At 45.7% G+C, this 17,413-nt stretch overlaps 1 protein-coding gene and 1 pseudogene across 4 annotated transcripts in view; one reads left to right on the top strand and one right to left on the bottom strand.

Moving 5' to 3' along the window:
* thoc7 (THO complex subunit 7) overlaps nt 1-14,543 on the bottom strand; it is a 64,301-nt gene extending 49,758 nt beyond the window's left edge. Inside the window, exons 1-3 of one of the 4 annotated variants that reach the window (XM_075694751.1) lie at nt 14,186-14,543; nt 13,889-14,012; nt 2,349-2,479 (exon numbers count right to left, since the gene is read on the bottom strand). In XM_075694751.1, the coding sequence (XP_075550866.1) occupies nt 2,349-2,479; nt 13,889-14,012; nt 14,186-14,240 (310 nt within the window). In that variant the 5' untranslated portion in view covers nt 14,241-14,543. The remainder of the gene's footprint in view (nt 1-2,348; nt 2,480-13,888; nt 14,013-14,185) is intronic. The other 3 variants (XM_075694754.1, XM_075694753.1, XM_075694752.1) reach the window with 3 other exon arrangements.
* LOC142584614 (uncharacterized) lies at nt 5,898-9,338 on the top strand (annotated as a pseudogene).
* Nucleotides 14,544-17,413: the final 2,870 nt, after the last annotated feature.

Raw genomic sequence — 17,413 nt, 5'->3', positions numbered from 1 at the left:
TTTGTGCAATCGTTTGAGACCATTCTTGTGGTTCTGCCAAGCGTCATTATATTTGAAAATAGCACTGCTAAGCTCGAGGACACGGGTGCGATCCGCGGCCGCCACATTTCGATGGGAGCAGCATGCCACAACCCCAGGTGTTCAAAGTTAATCCGGAGTCTGCCACTTCGGCATGCCTCTTTTAATCATATTGTAGTTTTGGAAAGTAAAACTCTGGATATTATTATGTGAGAAGTTAGCTGAATCATGCGTAGTGCATACACCATAAAGGCAAAATTTTAAAATACCCCCCCCCCCCCCGTCACAATTATGCTACAATCTACGCCAACAATCACCGGAAAAGTACTTGGTCGAGTTCCAGTCGCGTGCTCATCAGTCTGAGTCATGAAGATGGCTACTTGTTTTTGTTTTTCACGGGGCCACAGAAAATCCGATGTCGGCGTCTGTTGGCAATAAAGGCAATAAATAAATAGAAAATAACCTGAAAATAAAACTTCGGGCCGGGGATTCAACCCCAGCAACCATTGCAAGACCAGCATGTTTACTCATTCAGCAGCTGTCGGTCGATGGTGCGCCCGCTCTTCAGGGTTTTATACGAGGAAGTTCGGACACGGCATATGCACATGCCTTCGACGCTGTGTCCACTTCCTCTTCAATAGGGTGCCGCCAACAACAGCCTCCCATGATTTCCAATGCAAACGTAGCATGTTTACGCTATCACGTTCCACTCTTAAAGGCAACTTTAAACGTCAATTGTTGTGCTAGCCGTGGTATACTCACCCACGTTAACACTCACGTCTACTCACGCTCACCTTCGTACTCACATCTATTAACACTCACGAGCCCTTAAATTCATACCGTGATTCACACTCATATTCAGAGTCACCTCAACTCACTCACATTCACACTCACCCCCACTCAATAACTCACGTTCATGCTCAACTCCACTCACCCACGTTCACACTCACCTGCACTCATGCTCACATTCACACTCACCTCCACTCACTCACAAACACCATGTCCACACTCATTTCCACTCACAAGCACTCACTCACGTTCACAGTCCCACTCACACTAACAGTACTCAGTCACGTTCACACTCACCTCCACTCGCACTCAAAGTACTCAGTCACGTTCACACTCACCTCCACTCACACTCACAGTACTCAGTCACGTTCACACTCACCTCCACTCACACTCACTCACTAGCACTCGCACTCGCTTCTGCTCGCTCACTCCCACTTGCACTCACCTCCGCTCACACTCACTGGCACTCACTCAAACTCGCACTCACTGGCATTCACTCACACTCGCACTCACCTCCACTCACTCACTGGCACTCAGGCGCATTCGCGCTCATGTCCACTCACACTCACTGACGCTCACTCCCACTTGCACTAACTGGCACTCAGTCACATTCGCGCTCATGTCCACTCACACTCACTTCCACGCACACCTCTGCTCACACTCACTGATGCCCACTCCCACTCACTCACTCAACTCGCACTAACCTCCACACACTCACTGGCATTCAGTCGCATTCATGCTCATGTCCACTCACACTCACTGGCACTCACACTCACTTCCACCCACACTCACTCACACTGACGCTCACTCCCACTTGCACTCACTCACTCAAACTCGCACTAACCTCCACTCACACTCAGTGGCACTCAGTCGCATTCGCGCTCACGTCCACTCACATTCACTGCCACTCACTTCAACCCACACTTAATCGCACTCACCTCTGCTCACGCTCACTGATGCTCACTCACTCAAACTCGCACTAACCTCCACTCACACTCACTGGCACTCGGTTGCATTCGCGCTCATGTCCACTCACACTCACTGGCACTCACATGGACTTCCACCCACACTTACTCGCACTCACCTCTGCTCATACTCACTGACGCTCACTCCCACTTGCACTCACTCACTCAAACTCGCACTAACCTCCACTCACACTCACTGGCACTCAGTCGCATTCGTGCTCATGTCCACTCACACTCACTGGCCCTTACTCACACTCACCTCCATCCACACTCACTGGCACCCCCCCGCACGCCTTTGAAATGAGTGCGACAGTACACCGACCTATGCCTACAACCAACTTGCCCAATAACATTCTCTACTCTTTGCCCTCTTATTCATAAGCACGTTTTGATTTGTCTGCATTCACTTAGAATGCAATGACATCATGCTACCAAGCAGTTCACGTTTTGCCTAATCATAATTGAACACAACGCTGGGCCACCTTCATTCTGCCTTTTCAAGTAATGCTCACCTAGTGCTCTTCTACATGCACACAATGCAGGTTAAGATTCCGTTGTCATGAACAACCAGCTCACCAATTTCACTGTACAGCTGTTCGTAGTTCTTCATCTCGGCATCATTCATGGCCAAGACATGCTGGGACTTCGATATGGAGAACTCACACTGAGCCAGTGTCATCAGCATTCGCTCGTACACCATCTTGCTGCTTGCAACAAAACAGAGGAAATGATCGAGTGGCACCCTTAAAGTTACGCTAATGCGATAGACAAGAATAGAAAAGCATGCAAACATCCAAGCACACCAATTCATTTCAAAAGAGCGGTGTATCCAAATGCCAAATCAGGGTGTCTACCAAGTTGACATTTCTCAATTCTCTGAGAGATGCAAAACTATGTTTGATGTCAAGACGGACTGAAACCATGTCCCCGATGTTGTCACTCTTTAGTAAGCATGTGAAAAAAATTAAAACATAGCGACTTAATCCAATTTGAATACTAAGGAGTAGTGTTTATGTTATTCAAAAAGAGAATAGACAGGAGGGGTCAGTAAAATGCATAGCAAATAAAATGCCTTGGAAAAAAATTGCAATCGAGTCGGACATTCTCAAATACGAATAAAAAGGAGATGCATACAGAAGCAAATATTTTCGAATACGTATTATTTCTATCAATTGATAGCAAGCTCAGTAATATGAGGCCCGAACTTTGTCACAATTGAGATTCTCTCTCAACAGCTCGTAAGTGAACCTCAACTGTCCTGACATACTCTCAGCCCTCGCACGATGCCTCAGTGTTGTGTTTCACTGCTTCAAAGAGTTTATTTTGGTTTGGATGAGGGGGGACATCTGCATCTCGACATCAGCCAACACTGTTTTTTGAGCTCAAGCTCCTTGAAAATGGCGGCAGCTCGCTTCCTTTCCCATTCATTCCTCAATGCATAGGTCCTTTCTGTTTTTGTCCTCCTTCCACCACTCGTTTGCTCCACGGACCACTTGAAGCATCTTCTTGGTCAGCTGCACAGTCCACATCTGATATTTCGAACCCCTTAGGGGCCAGAAAGACGTTGGAAAAACTGGCCAGTTGGAAAAAATAAATGCATGTCATTTACTCCCCTTAAGCGCTCAAGCCAGCACAGGCACATTCAAAAATGCTCTGAAGGCCTGTTGGTACATGTATTAGGCATATCGGTTCTCATACTGCGACAGGAGATACCGGGTGCACGCATGCAAAATTAAGGAATACGTACTGTGTCCCGTGGCAATAGCCCCTTCCCGCGCTTGTTATGCTTCAGTGCAATACTTTTGCATATGCTTCACCAAGCAACGTTTCTGTACAGAGACGAAGCTGACTTTCGGGAACTGGCATTATGCAACGCACCATGCTTTCCAAGCTTCTAAGCCAATCACAAGGACCATAAAGGTGGAGTCGGTGCCATTGCTGACAGCAGCAAATTCTTTCAATGAAAAACATGGCACCCAATGGCAAGAAGCTTAATAGCGAACATTGAAGCAGCTAGGTCTAGCGTTGCCGCAGTGGTGGCTGCGGCTGCCAGCTGATCTGTGTGCGAGAGTGCTAGTTCGAGGCGGCGAGGTAATCAAAGTGGCAGCGGTGGTGGCTTTGATTAATGCTGTACTGGACCTGCGGTCACGGCAAAAAGTTCGGAAAATCGGATGGCGAAGGGTTCTTGTGTCCGAAATTTCAGACGTTCTGATACATTGACTTTATGGGGTACATGGTGGTGCCGCGAAGCCGTCTAAATTATCGGGCATCTGGATAGTCGGTTGTTGACTATACACTGGCAACTCCTTCAGCCGACGACAGGATGTCAAAGAAGATTCGTTACGATTCCTGTCTGTTACTCAAGCCAGCATTACCGCGACTTTCAACCCTTTCAATAAAACTACAGCTAATTTTCGCTGATAGAGGCACAAATTCCCCGAGTTTTCCCTGAGTTCTTCTAGACTACTTAAAATCCTAGAGAATTCCCAGTTTTCCCGGTTGGTAGACACCCTGCAAATAAATACCAATGTGCAATCACTAGGCCCCACCATAGGCAGCTATCTGTCATGAAAAGTATCCACAGAAAATGAAGAGGTAGAAGCCAAACAGCAAAACCACACCCCCATACATGCACATTAAAAAGAGAAAAGTGGTGACAAAACACATTATTAAGCACAATGTAACTGCCAATGCCATGTCAAAGGCGCTCCCTCAGCTCTTTTTGCTGGACACTTATTTGAAAGCTTTCCTCCAAAGTGGCTGTGATGTGATGACACAAACATCTCCCTCAATACGACATGTCAAAATGGTGGCCATGCAATATAGCTTGAGCAGTATAATACTGCTACTCACCTAACAGTGTGTTGCCAAGACTGTAAACCATGTATAATGATATTACAATTAAGGTGCTTCAAATAAGTGAATGTTAATTCTTCCTGTGCAGTAGTTGAAGCAAACAGTGAAGACATGAAGAGATCACTAAATTGCCTTTAAAAGCACAGTGACACGATATTCTCAACTCTTTTTGAATTATATGAAACTCCAGGGCCTCTACACCCCAAAAAAACATATCTACTCGCAAGCCTCAGAGTGCCCTAAATGAGTTATTACAATAGCGTTTCTACAGCCAGTTCTGATTTCATCTTCACTGTGTCGTAAACTGACACAGACGGCGGTCCAGTGACAGCAGGGAATTGCGTGGTTTTGACACTCACTCAGTCGTCCAGTATGCTGCTGTATCAGCCTTCACAACAACTAGCAACACAAAAAGCGATTGAGCAAGCATTCTGTTTGAATAAACGGGATAACGGCACTCAGACTTTGGAGGAGGGAGAGAGATTGATGCAACTAATTCTGCTGCGAGAGCCGTAGTAGATTCACAGAGTGTTATTTCCTGCAGTAAATGCCTGAGGCAAATAGGTAACTTCTGCTCAATTTCTATTCAATGCCTCAGCCTATACAGATGCGCAGTGTACCACTTCATTCCTTCACTGAACACTACCGTTTCATGCATCCAGTGACGTGCAGTTCCATCGTTTCACCACTGTCACTGCCATGCTGTCCAAGATAACTGAAAGCAGTTGTTCCACATTATAGAGATTTAGAATAGGGCCCCAAAGAACATTGCGAGTGTTAGGGTTGAGGCACGCAGGAGTGAAGAGTTTAGAATAGGGATTTGCATTTGCAGATAGTGTCTTGCACTTGCTGCGCCACTACAGTGTCTATTATATATTAATTTAATTATGGGGTTTTACATGCCAAAACCACAATCTGATTATGAGGCACGCCGCCAGTGAGGGACTGTGGAAATCTGGACTACCTGGGGTTCTTTAATGTGTACTTAAATCTAAGTACACGGGTGTTTCGCATTTCGCCCTTAACGCAATGAGGCCGCCGTGACCAACACTCTTAAATTCTTTCAGTTCTCAAACTGCTGAGCGGCGCCTGGCCCCTTTCCGTTGCGCGCTGCGAGAGGGCGTGCACGACGGAGTTAGCCCGGCAAGGCGCAGCGTAGCAGCACGTTGTGCGCAGGTGGCCGCTGTGTGTAGTCGTCGTTTGCTCACGTTTGCGCTTGCACTCGCGGTATTTAATGTTTTGTGCATCGCGCTGCCAATCGTATGCACTATGCCATGCTGCTTCGTTCCAGGCTGTAAGAGCGGCTGCGACTCCACGCGATCCGTGGACAAGAGACATTTTTTCAAGGCACCCCGCAATGCTGAGCGCCTTCAACAGTGGGAGCGCGCTATACCACGGCTGGACAAGAAGCTTTCAAGCTCGTGTTCCATCTGCAACCTCCACTTCATCAATGGTGAGATCTTGAAGGTCTTCGAACACAACATTTGTGGTGATATTGTGGTCATACCGCGCGACAAATGGACAGTGAAAGATGACGCCGTGCCTCGCCTGTTTCCGAACTGCCCAAGTTAGCTCTCGAAACCCACATGGAAGCGCAGAGCACCAGCTCCCAGACGATCACCAGCACAACAAAAGCGGCATAAGAAACAAGGTGAGTGTGTGGATGCTGCTGTCAGAGCTGCCGACGACGAAGCGAGCTTGCCTACCGATGACAGCATGCCGGCGGAGAATGTGTTTCATGTGCTCAGTCGCATGGCGAAAGAGGGACGAAAAATTCGAGGTTGGTCCCTTGACCTTGTTAAGGCAACGGTCGTTTTGTACAAGCTCGGGATAAGAAAGAATATCCCGCATGTAGAAATGTCTGTGGTGTTGTCAGACAGCCTTAATTTAATTGTCAGCGCAGATGGTCGAGTTGTGCCATGCAGTGTGTATGCCGGGAAGCAGACCACCGAGTTCAAGTGTATGGAAGACTTCACATGCCTCGTGCTATATGTGGAACAGCTGAAGCTGTGTAAGGGCTGTCCTGCAAAGAAGTACCCAAAAATCTCTTCGTCAGTGGTGGCAACAAAGCATGGTGAAACGTGGAGGCGCAACACATGCACGGTATTGAGTGTCAATGCTACATGTGCTCAGTGCCGGACTCTCGAGAAGCCTTTCTTGCAGCGGACGAAACAGCAAAAAGATACCAAGAAAAAGCAGGCTGCTCGCTTGAAGTTACTGCGTCGCAAAGCAATTCGTGCAACCTCAAGGCGAGAAAAACTGAAGGAAGAAGTCGTTCTGATGAAGAGGAAGCTTAGTGCAATTACGGAAGAGACAAATGACTGCTCTCTTCATATTCTCCCGGCCAGGCAGCAACTAGCTTTCAAAACAGCTTTGATGGCTGCAAAAGCCAAGTCAAAAAATGGGAGGCGATATGATGATGAATGGCTTATGACATGTTTGTTACTGCAAATCTCAAGCCCGAAGGCCTACACTTTACTTGGTGATATGCAGCTGCTACCACTGCCATCAAAGGCTCGCCTTCGCCAAATAATAGCAGGAATACCATGCAAGTATGGATTCAACTAAGTTGCATTGAACAGTGTCAGAAGCCATTTCAGCAACAAAAGTCACTTGACACGGCTAGGAGTATTGCTCCTTGACGAGATAAAAGTTGAAGCGAGGTGTCTTCTTCAATAAGGCCTTATGCAGAATGGATGGCTTTATAGACTATGGCGAAGTCATGGCACCAAATGCAAAGCACCTTGCTGATCATGCATTGGTACTGATGTTTGTGCCACTGTTAGAAGACTGGGTGCAGCCAATAGCAAGCTTTGCTACAAAAGGAGCGGCTCCTGGGAAAGTTCTTGCAGAACTGGTAATGAGCAGCGTCCTGGAACTGCACAAAAACAATGCGTCAGTGCTGGCTGTGATCAGTGATGGGGCTGGCAACAACAGATCTATGTGGGGCCAGCTTGGAGTGTCAGGAAAAATGGATGCGACATGCCACTTGATTGAGCATCCCTGGGAACCATCACAAAATATTTACTTCATTTGTGATGTTCCACATATTGTGAAGTGCATACGAAACCACCTGAGGAAGCACACATACGGAATGGTAAGGGAAAAAATCTCCTTATTTTCCGAACAGTTTAACAATTTCTTTTTATTATTTCCAGGCTGGCGACCTTCGTATCAACTTTCAGCATTATGTGACCCTATACGAAACAGAAAAAAAGAAGCATGTACGTGTTGTGCCAAAACTCACTGAAGCACATGTTTCCCCTGACAAGCTGCGCAAAATGAGCGTCAGGCTGGCTACACAGGTATAACTTGTTGCTGTCCAGGCATGTTGCTTTTCTGTTCGTAAACTAAAAAAAATCGATCTTTCTCTCTTTTTTGCACAGCTCTTTAGCCGTGGAACGTCAATTGGATTGCGTGTGTACAAGGAAGCAAATGTCCCCGCCTTGAAAAGACTCTGAAGGGACTGAGACATTCACAAGAATGCTGAACGATGTTTTCGATGCACTCAACGTCAAGCTTCCATGCAGGGGAATCAGGCGTCATTCCAAAGAGATACAGGCAAGTGGCCAAATCTCATCCTGGAGCCTAAGCTTGATCTTACATATGCCGTCGTTTTGCTTCTTATTATCGTGAACTGTTGAAACGTTTTCTTTCCAGATCATGAAACAGTTTCTAGAAGTCTTGAATGTGACTGAGCAAAATGCAGTTGAGAAAAGTACAAAGCTATTCGCGTCGCAACTAACGACGGAGTCCCTACGCGTCACATTGTTGTCTATGCTGGATATTATCAACTATCTGTTCAACAAGGGAGCGCTTTATGTGCTCACTGCCAAGCTCAACCAAGACCCCTTGGAGGTACCTACCACAATGACCTTGTTTCCCTTTTAATATATAATTTATGGATGTTTTACATATCCACTTTAATGCGTATATTTTTTCTTTCAGCGGCATTTTGGTCTTGCACGATCATTTGGAGGAGATGAGTCGCACCCAACTGTCATGAATTTCTCGCAGATATTTCGTCTGCTGAGCCTCTACACACCCATCAAAACAGCACTACGTGGAAGTGTACAAGGCGAACCAAATGCTGTACTTGTCAGCGTGGAAGAGGCACTGAACACTGCTCGAGCGGTCCATCGCTTGAACAGAGCTAGTTTGAGAAATGAGATTGAGGCTAGGCTGCTAGCAATTACTTCTGGTCCTTCAAGCTCTCTTGAGCGAATGGACACCGAACACAGCTACTTCAGAGGCGGTGTAGACGATGCTGTGACATACTACTTATGTGGCTATGTCATACACAAAATGAGCAAGCACATAGAGTGTGAATTGTGCCTGCAGGACACCAGCTCAACTGTCCCACTCGTTGGTTCCGATGCATACTTGACAACATATCGGAGCTTTAAGGAAGGGAGCCTCAAGCATCCAACAATGAAGATGCTACAGTTCGTAAGAATTGCAAATGACTCCGTATCATTTTCCCTTGATCAGGCAGGTCTCTGCGGTGACCTATTTTGGAAAGTCCTGGATGAACTAGATAAGTGCAGTCTTGCTCGGCTGGGTTGCGGTGAGCACATGTGCGCGTTCACGTGCCAGATACTGAACTTTTTCATTGCCACACGAATGCATTTCTATGCGAGAGATGCGAACCGCCGCCTAGAAACACGAGAGAAAGTAGCCATCGCAAACAAAAAAGCTCGCCTTTTGTAAAGCCACGCGGTAAATTCATAAGCCGTATGCGGCTCCTGTAATAAAAGCTTTTGAACTCGTCGAGAAAAACAAAGATCTTGTCTTATTTCTTTCTCTTTTAGTTGCTAGTAACTAGCCACGACCGCTGGATAAAAAGCGGCCGTGCTCTAGCAGACGCAAACGACGGCCACAGTGAAGAGTGGTCCGTCACAGCTTTGGGCGCAAGTGCTTTCCTTGTTCAGTTGGCTAAGTCGTGGCATTTTTTAAACTTCGGAATGGGTACGAAATAAGCTGCAAATAGATTAATGACGCGCTGTGCATATTTGGCGATTTGAACAAAAATAATGCCACTCGCTAAGCAATCGCCAGCGCTTCGCAGCGTAGGGCGCCGAGCACGGCCGGGCTAACAGCGGCCGCCGCGCCACCTGTTGAGTGGAAACGAAAAGGGGCCGTGCATCGACGGCCGCCGCAAGGGGAGTTTGACAACTGAAAGGATCTAGTAACGTTGGCCGTGACAGTGTCTATTATAAACAATGAAATAAAATATACCATTTTACCATAAGAGTAATTTTGACTTTCCTGGTTTTGTGTTTAATTACAATTTAGAGTTCAGTCTATTAGCAGCAAGCAATTTGTTGCGCTTAGTTTTGAGTAACCAACTTTACATGCCTTCACCAGCCAAGTCAATCTGTGTTAGGCCTACAAACCATGAAATCGACAATTGAATTTAGATTCAGAGGCATCTAATGTATCAATCTTCATTACACACATTAGTTTAGAAAAAGCGATAACTGCAGTCGGTTCTCATAGCTTACGAACTTCAGGCACTACCAAAAATTGAGCCCAATTTGGTGCTAGGTTAGAGCCATCACTTGGATAGGTGCCGCCATGTTTGTTGACACGAAGCATTTGGGGCAGCTTTTGGGGCCCCCACACAATAAGTGAACGCCAAATGCAGCTTGCGTCTCAAGCATGTGCAGTGGCTTCGACGCTATTTCTTTGGGACCCCTATTCTAAAACTCTCCATTAACAATCTCCTCCTTTAAGTAAGTTTGCAAGCAGCATTACACTCATGTACAAAAATCAAGAATGGGGCTTACAGATGGAGCAGCACACTGTGGTATAATGGTTATTAACAGGGATAAAGTGCCTCAGAACCAAGAAATCTAAATAATAACCCTAGCACAATAACGCAACCTTTTAAAATTTGTGTTCCACTTTGTTTAGAAACTACAAGATATGTAACATTCAGAGGGTGTTTTTCTCTAATATTCTTACTTACTTCTAATTTCCTGCGCAATACAGAAAGGAAGAAGAAGCATGGTCTTTAAATATTGAGGGAAAAAAGCTTGATTTTCCATAGTATGATACCTAGTATGTTTATTGTGCTACATTTCACTTGTTAGCTACTAGGACCATGTTTGTTTTGTGATCTACAATGTCAAACTGTACAGTGCTGTGCACTGCTATGTGCACGCGCAAGGGCCGCATCCATGATACAGCGCCCATGAGCATGCGCAGCGGTGATGCTGGTAAGCACTTTTGTTTTTGCCACATGTGCACATGGCCTGAGGGCACCGTCTCACAGGGAAATCCCATCACGCGTGCAATTCGTTACATCACCGGGTATGAAGAATACACATCTTCTTTTCACCGATCTCAGATGATATCATCAGACAATAAAGCGACTACTCAAAGCATGTAGCGACTAGAATAGCAGTGCAAACATCGTTGCTGAATTCCCAGTTTGGCTCTTCAACTGACAGCGAGAGAGGAATGGTATCTTGAACACTCAGTATGTGCACACTACTTGTGTAGGTTATCAGCCCATCTGCGTCAGTCTATGGCACTGCGGTGCAGCAAGTGTCATAATTCCAAGTGCATGTTAAGGTAAACAAAGGCGATCAAGGCAGAAAGCTGGGCTAGTTGGTGTGTCATCATTAATCAAAAAAGGGTAGCGCGAATAACAGGGACACAGACAGAGAAGACGACAGGACTAGCGCTAAGCATCAACTGAGGTTTTTACTGCGAGAGAAGGTACATATATACATTTCGGTGGTGCATGCGCACTCAGGGTTAAAACAGTACAAGCACAATCTAATCAAAAATGTAGCGAACTATTCTGTAAGTACATTTTTTTTTCTTTTTTTGGACAAGGCAAGTGGAGCCGTGCGGACACAGTTATCACCTTCCCTGTCAATGCGATATGCCTCACAAATCTCGCGCCCCCCACCTTGTGCCTCCCCTACCAAGCACACACGTGGTATCAAACGCAGGCACGCAGACGCACCGCTTACAATGATTGGCCAAATGGCCGCCCCCCACTAATGAATCTACCAGCGTTCGGTGCTCTCGTAGCTGTTCATTTAGGCAGCGGCCAGACTGGCCCACGTAGTATCTGCCGCAGGAGAGAGGTATGCGGTATACGACCCCAACAATGCTGGGTACAAACTTGCATTCATGTTTTATGGTGCAGACCGATTTTTTCTTTTCGTTTACGGCTTTGCACATGCGCACCAGCTTTTCGGGGGCAGTGAACATCACGCCCACGCCACACTTCTCTCCAACTTTTCTCAGCCGGTGCGATAACTGGTGCACGTACTGTACAGCTGTACGCTTCAGCTTCCTGCAGCTTTTTTTGGCTGCCACGCCAGGGCGTCCACCTGCCCTGATTTCTTTCAGGAGGCATTTCACCACAGCCGTCACAATATCTTTCGGAAAACCGGCGTTCTGCAACCGGATCACTTGCATCTGCAAACTAACCTCAATTTTATGGTGCCAAGACTTTTCGAGAGCACCACGCAGGCAATTTTTTGCAATGCCCCTTTTAACCAATTTTGAGTGAGCCGAATTATATGCTAAAATTTCCTTCTTTTGTGCGTGGCTGGTACGACCAGCAGATGTGCCCTGTGCCAAAGTACTAGCACAGCTCGAGGAATTGGAGACACCCGTTCATCGGCACTTCATGCGTGAACCTTAGTTTGCCAGAACAATCACCGAAAATCTCTAAAACTCTTTTTACAAGCTGTGGTTTGTCGCTCTCATTGTCAACATTCACAAACACAATAAGATCATCGACATATCTAAAACACCTCACAAAACATTTTTCCTCTTTCATGCACGCTGCCACACGCTTGTCACATTGGCCTAAAAATATTTCGCTAAGTATTGGAGCTATGCAGGAGCCTATGCAAATACCATCTTTTTGCACAAACAACTTGTCGTTAAAACAAATGTAGGTGGAAGAGAGGTAGCACTCAACTAATGCTACAAAGTCATTTACGGAAACTCCGCTACTATTTTGGAACTGGACAGCCCCCCCAGCTTTCAATCCGCTCTTTTACTGCGTCTAACAACTCTGTTTGGGGAATGGAATAAAAGGCCCCACCCCACCCGGCCCACCCTGTGAGAAACCCGTGAGAAACAGTTCCCACCCGTGAGAAACAGGCCCCACCCGTGAGAAGCAGTTCTGCATGTCTGTTAGGCTGTGCATGTTCCTAGCCGCACAATCTTGGACTGAGCAGATGCCACCAGGCGTCGTGCCGTAGAGCAGGACAGCACACAGTGGTTGCACCAGTTGTTTGCTTGAAGTCAGAGGCACAATTAGGACCCCATAGCAACCAAAGCTCAGCGGGACACCTCGCATTGGATGCTCATGGGAAGACTACAAGTGAACCCATACATGGTGATATGGGCTAGACAAGTTTTGAGGTGAGGGAAGCTCAGAGTGAAACTGATTTCAAAGAACGACTGAGGAATACGAAGAAAGTAAATCGGCTGCAAGAGTGTTCAAGCATTTGTACTAGGAAGCTTATCAGTAAGTTTTCTAGTTCTTAGTTTCCTAGTTCCTACCTAGTTCTTTTGCTTATCAGCAAAAGAACTAGGAAGCTTATCAGTAAGCATGTGACCGGTATATTAAGCATCCTATCAACAAACAACATCAAACGCAAAGTCAGTGAGGCTGAGACAATCTCCTGGGTGGCAGAAATGGAAAAGAAGCCGGCTATGAGTAACTACCTAAAAAGTAAAAACAATATCAGGAATGAAACAACTTATAACAACCCTAATGGAAGCTTTTTACTACTTGAAGCATGAAGCAAGATTAGGATACCTTAGAATGCGTAGTTATAAAGTGAAGTGAGGAAAACGATGGAACATGTTCTATTAGAATGTGATTACATTAGTAAAAAGTGGTTGGATATCTGGTGACAGAAAAGTAGGGATAACTCAAACAACGAAGGCGTACAAAAACAAAGTTCCCGATAATGATTCAAAAAGGTTTAATGCTGGGAATTTTATCCTCCGTAAAAAAAAAAATAACACGGTTAATCAATTAGGCAAAATAAGAAAATTAGCATGGTGACGCAACCCATCGTCCCGTTTCAAAGGGGACACTTACAGCGTACATCAATCCATCTATCCATGGTACTTCCCTCCTTTGTAACGAAGCGAAATAAAACTTCAACTAAAGCTCTTAAAGAGGCTGACTCTTGCCATCAAAGCTATGTTAAGGCCACTCATTTGGCGCCGTTACCACGTGCAGAAATTCAGCCGCAATTGCAATTACTCACTTCTCCTCTTCAGTGTCATCGTCAGTCATGCACCACTTTAGGAAAACCTTGAGCAGCATGTTGAGCCTTCTGTCGTCGCCCATTCCATCACCGTCAATGAGAAGTTTTCTGCGGATAATCTCATCTGGAAAGTAACCATACACAGCTGATGTTTGCAACGCCGACCGCACAAGATGTACACAGTTCCATAGAATTGCAAATACGTGCATCCGCTGCTACATCACTTAACGATTCGAAACAAAGCAGAATACGCAGACAACGTCAGGGTAAACATTACGCGTCACCGTAGCCGCGTACCTTCGGAGACAGGCGCCATTCCACTTTCGCACGTAGCTTTGGCAAACTGTACCATAGAATACTGTACTGGCGGTACTGGTTTCGCCAGCAGAATGCTGGTGATCACTCAGCCCAGCGGGCAGGGCATAGAATGGGCAGGGCAAGCCGCCAGGCGGGAAGAAGCCTAGCAGATGCCCAGACACCGCACGCACACTCTCAAGTTCTAGCAATCGCCACAGAGGGCGAAAAATCAACCGCGTCGCGTTCCAGCACAAGCGCGTAAAGCCTGTTTCACATGATGCGATTTTCGTCGCACCGGAAGTGCGATTTCCGTCGTTTGCGATGAAAATCGCAGTCGCAGTGCCGACCCCCCGATTTTCGGCTGCGACCAACCGGTTGGTCGCACAGTCGCACCGTCGCACCGATCGCTGCGATTTTCCGTCGAAATTGCGCGGAGAGCTGTCAACGGAGCTATTTCGCCGGTTTATTTTGGAAAATGGCGTCTCGCACGACAAGTGCAATGCGCGGACACGTGGATCGTCGAATTCGGTACGTACGCGAAGAAAGAATAAAAAACTTGTACCGCAGATTGCATTCTCCGATTTCTATGCGTTTGTTGACACACTACACAGCAAATGCAGTGCATTTTCACGTTTGCTTCGTACGCCTTGCGAGTTGTCAGTGCTAGGAGGTGTTCGATCCCCAGCAGACGACGAGGTCGTCACAATTTTCTTTTGCTGAGTAGCATGCAGAAATCGCGCTTACGGAGCAGCTTGAATTATTTCAACCTTGGCAAGGGCAAATGACAAGACAGCAAAGTACCCGAAGTTTCAACGTTGCGCTGAACGCGGTACCGTTCAGTTGCATTTTCTTGTCGGTTTTCAAGCATGAATTTCCCGATGCATCTTGAAAGCTTACCTTGCCTCTTATTAAATTTGACAGAGCGAAAGTGTAGGCTATCGTAATGAATTTGCTACGTTAGCATTAAATCCGTGGCTTGAATAAAACATGACATGCACATTAAGTTGCACCTCTTCTCTGGATAATTTTTTCTTTCTTGCACAGAAACCAATAAACATTGACTATGTTGCGGACTTTGTATCCTTACTGCATCTGTGTGAACACTTGCTCTGCAAGGTAATTAACTGTACAGCTAGTAGATTAAGTAAATTGCTTGCTATAGTGGCACAGCGACAACGTACCCTCCTGCACAATCATATAGAACTCGTGCAACAATGCGAAAAGTAGGCAAACGGCCTGTTCTTGTGGGGACAAAACAGTATAAAACGACACGCTGAAGAAAAGTAAATCAAAACTGTGCAGTGAAGTCAGCCAGTACAAGCAGTTCTTGCACGTTCACGGCTGATTAAGTGTGCAGAAACATTCATGCCTTACATGTTTCTAGTAAGTTTCTAATAAGTTTGTGATCACATATATTAGTGCGTAAAACCATATAATGATATCGGCTGCGATTACTATCTTTATAAGTAATTAAATACCATGCTACTTGCAAGAACATATATAACCCGAGGATTTTAGAACAAATTTCTGCATTTCAATTATGCACAATATGTGGTTTATTCAATAAAAGAACACAAACTGGGCTTTTTTGCAATGACAAACTTATTGCAAACTTTACTTACATACAGGCAAGAAAAAAGATTATCGACAGAAATATTGTTCTTCAATTTGTTCACCTGCCACTGTGGCTATAGCATTCTGCTGCTAACACAAGGCGAGGGGTTGTTTTGCCAGCCATGGAAGTCGCATTTCGATGGGAGTCATAGGTGATAAAAAAAGCTCTTGCACTTAGACTTAGTTCATCACCTTTTATTGAACCCTTACACTTCAAAATACTATTGCATAGGGGGCATGCTTATGCAAAATCTAACACCAATAGAAAGCAAAGGGCAGAATTGTAAAACAACCATGTTTCGTGATAATTCAAGTGTGTAAATATTCATTGCATCAATATGTATTGTTCAACAGCACTGCACAAATAAGCATGATCAGGTATAGCAAGTACTCTGTCAGGAAGCTGGTTCTACAGATGTATAATGTCAAGGCATGAATGCTCATACTACATATATGTCGCACACATAGCACAAAGAAAACCTTTTTCAAGAGTTGTCCCTTCTGGCAGATATGAGTGGGCCATAAGCAGCAGAAACTTTATTGCAGGACATTGTGTAATACCGCTTATGAAAGAATTGAGAGTGAAGAGGCTTTTAACAGCAGTACCTCATGCTGCTCTAATAAGAGGAATGATGAGCAAAAACATTTCTGGTAGAGCACTTAAACGGTAACTTTCTGAAAGGCAGAAAATTCCAGGTGAGAGTTGGAGGTACATTTGGCCCACACACACCAACAACACGGGCATACTACAAGAAACACTACAGCCTATGGTGTATTACAGTCTATGGGAAAGCTATCTTATACAGAAATCAAGAATGATGCAACAAGCCCTCGACAACACTGCAAACTTTCTTGGCCAGTCTGGCCTCTCGCTTTCTGATAAGTCAGCTCATATCAACGTCGGAAAAAAAAGAAAAACTGGAATCAAGAACTACCCCAGATTGCACATTGTGATCCACATAGCTGGACAAATATGCCCACAAGTCAACATCCACAAATCCTCAGCTAGTGTAAGCCCATGACGGCAGAGCCAGCACGTGGATGAAACAATTATGCAATGCCTGGACGCAACTTCCACACCTGGTGAAAAGAATAATCTCGAAATAATGGGGGTGGACAAGTGGATACTATAGAAAATCGCAGATGCTGTGCTTGTGTCCAAGGTATGGTACGGTATGAATTACCAGCAGCACACAAAAAAGACAACTCATCGAATACAGGCATCGGGTAGTAATAACAGGTCTTTCCAACTTTACCATGCTTGAAGACCTCTATGAGAAAGAGCTAACGAACAAGCACCTAGACAGTAGAGTTGCAGCCTGCAGCACAAATTCTTTGTCTCAAGAGCTCAGAACCTCGTCCCAAGATACTATGCCAGCTAGCATATGAGATGCAAAGACGACTACCCCTCCCTTCAGAAACACAACCTCGGGAGTGCCTGAACTTGAAACACAACAGGCCCATACCGTGGAATATGGGGGCAAACAATTAGGCCAGGAGACTATATGCAACTGCCAAACACACAGAGGAGGTTGCTAATCATGAAGCTGCAAGCAAACATAAGGCACATATGGCATGGCAATAGCAGTGTAACAGTAGTATGACACTACATAA

The sequence above is a fragment of the Dermacentor variabilis genome, chromosome 6, assembly GCF_050947875.1.
Source record: "Dermacentor variabilis isolate Ectoservices chromosome 6, ASM5094787v1, whole genome shotgun sequence".
Lineage (NCBI taxonomy): Eukaryota > Metazoa > Arthropoda > Arachnida > Ixodida > Ixodidae > Dermacentor > Dermacentor variabilis.
Note: the sequence above shows the minus strand (reverse complement) of the source record. Positions and strands in the feature narration are given on the sequence as shown.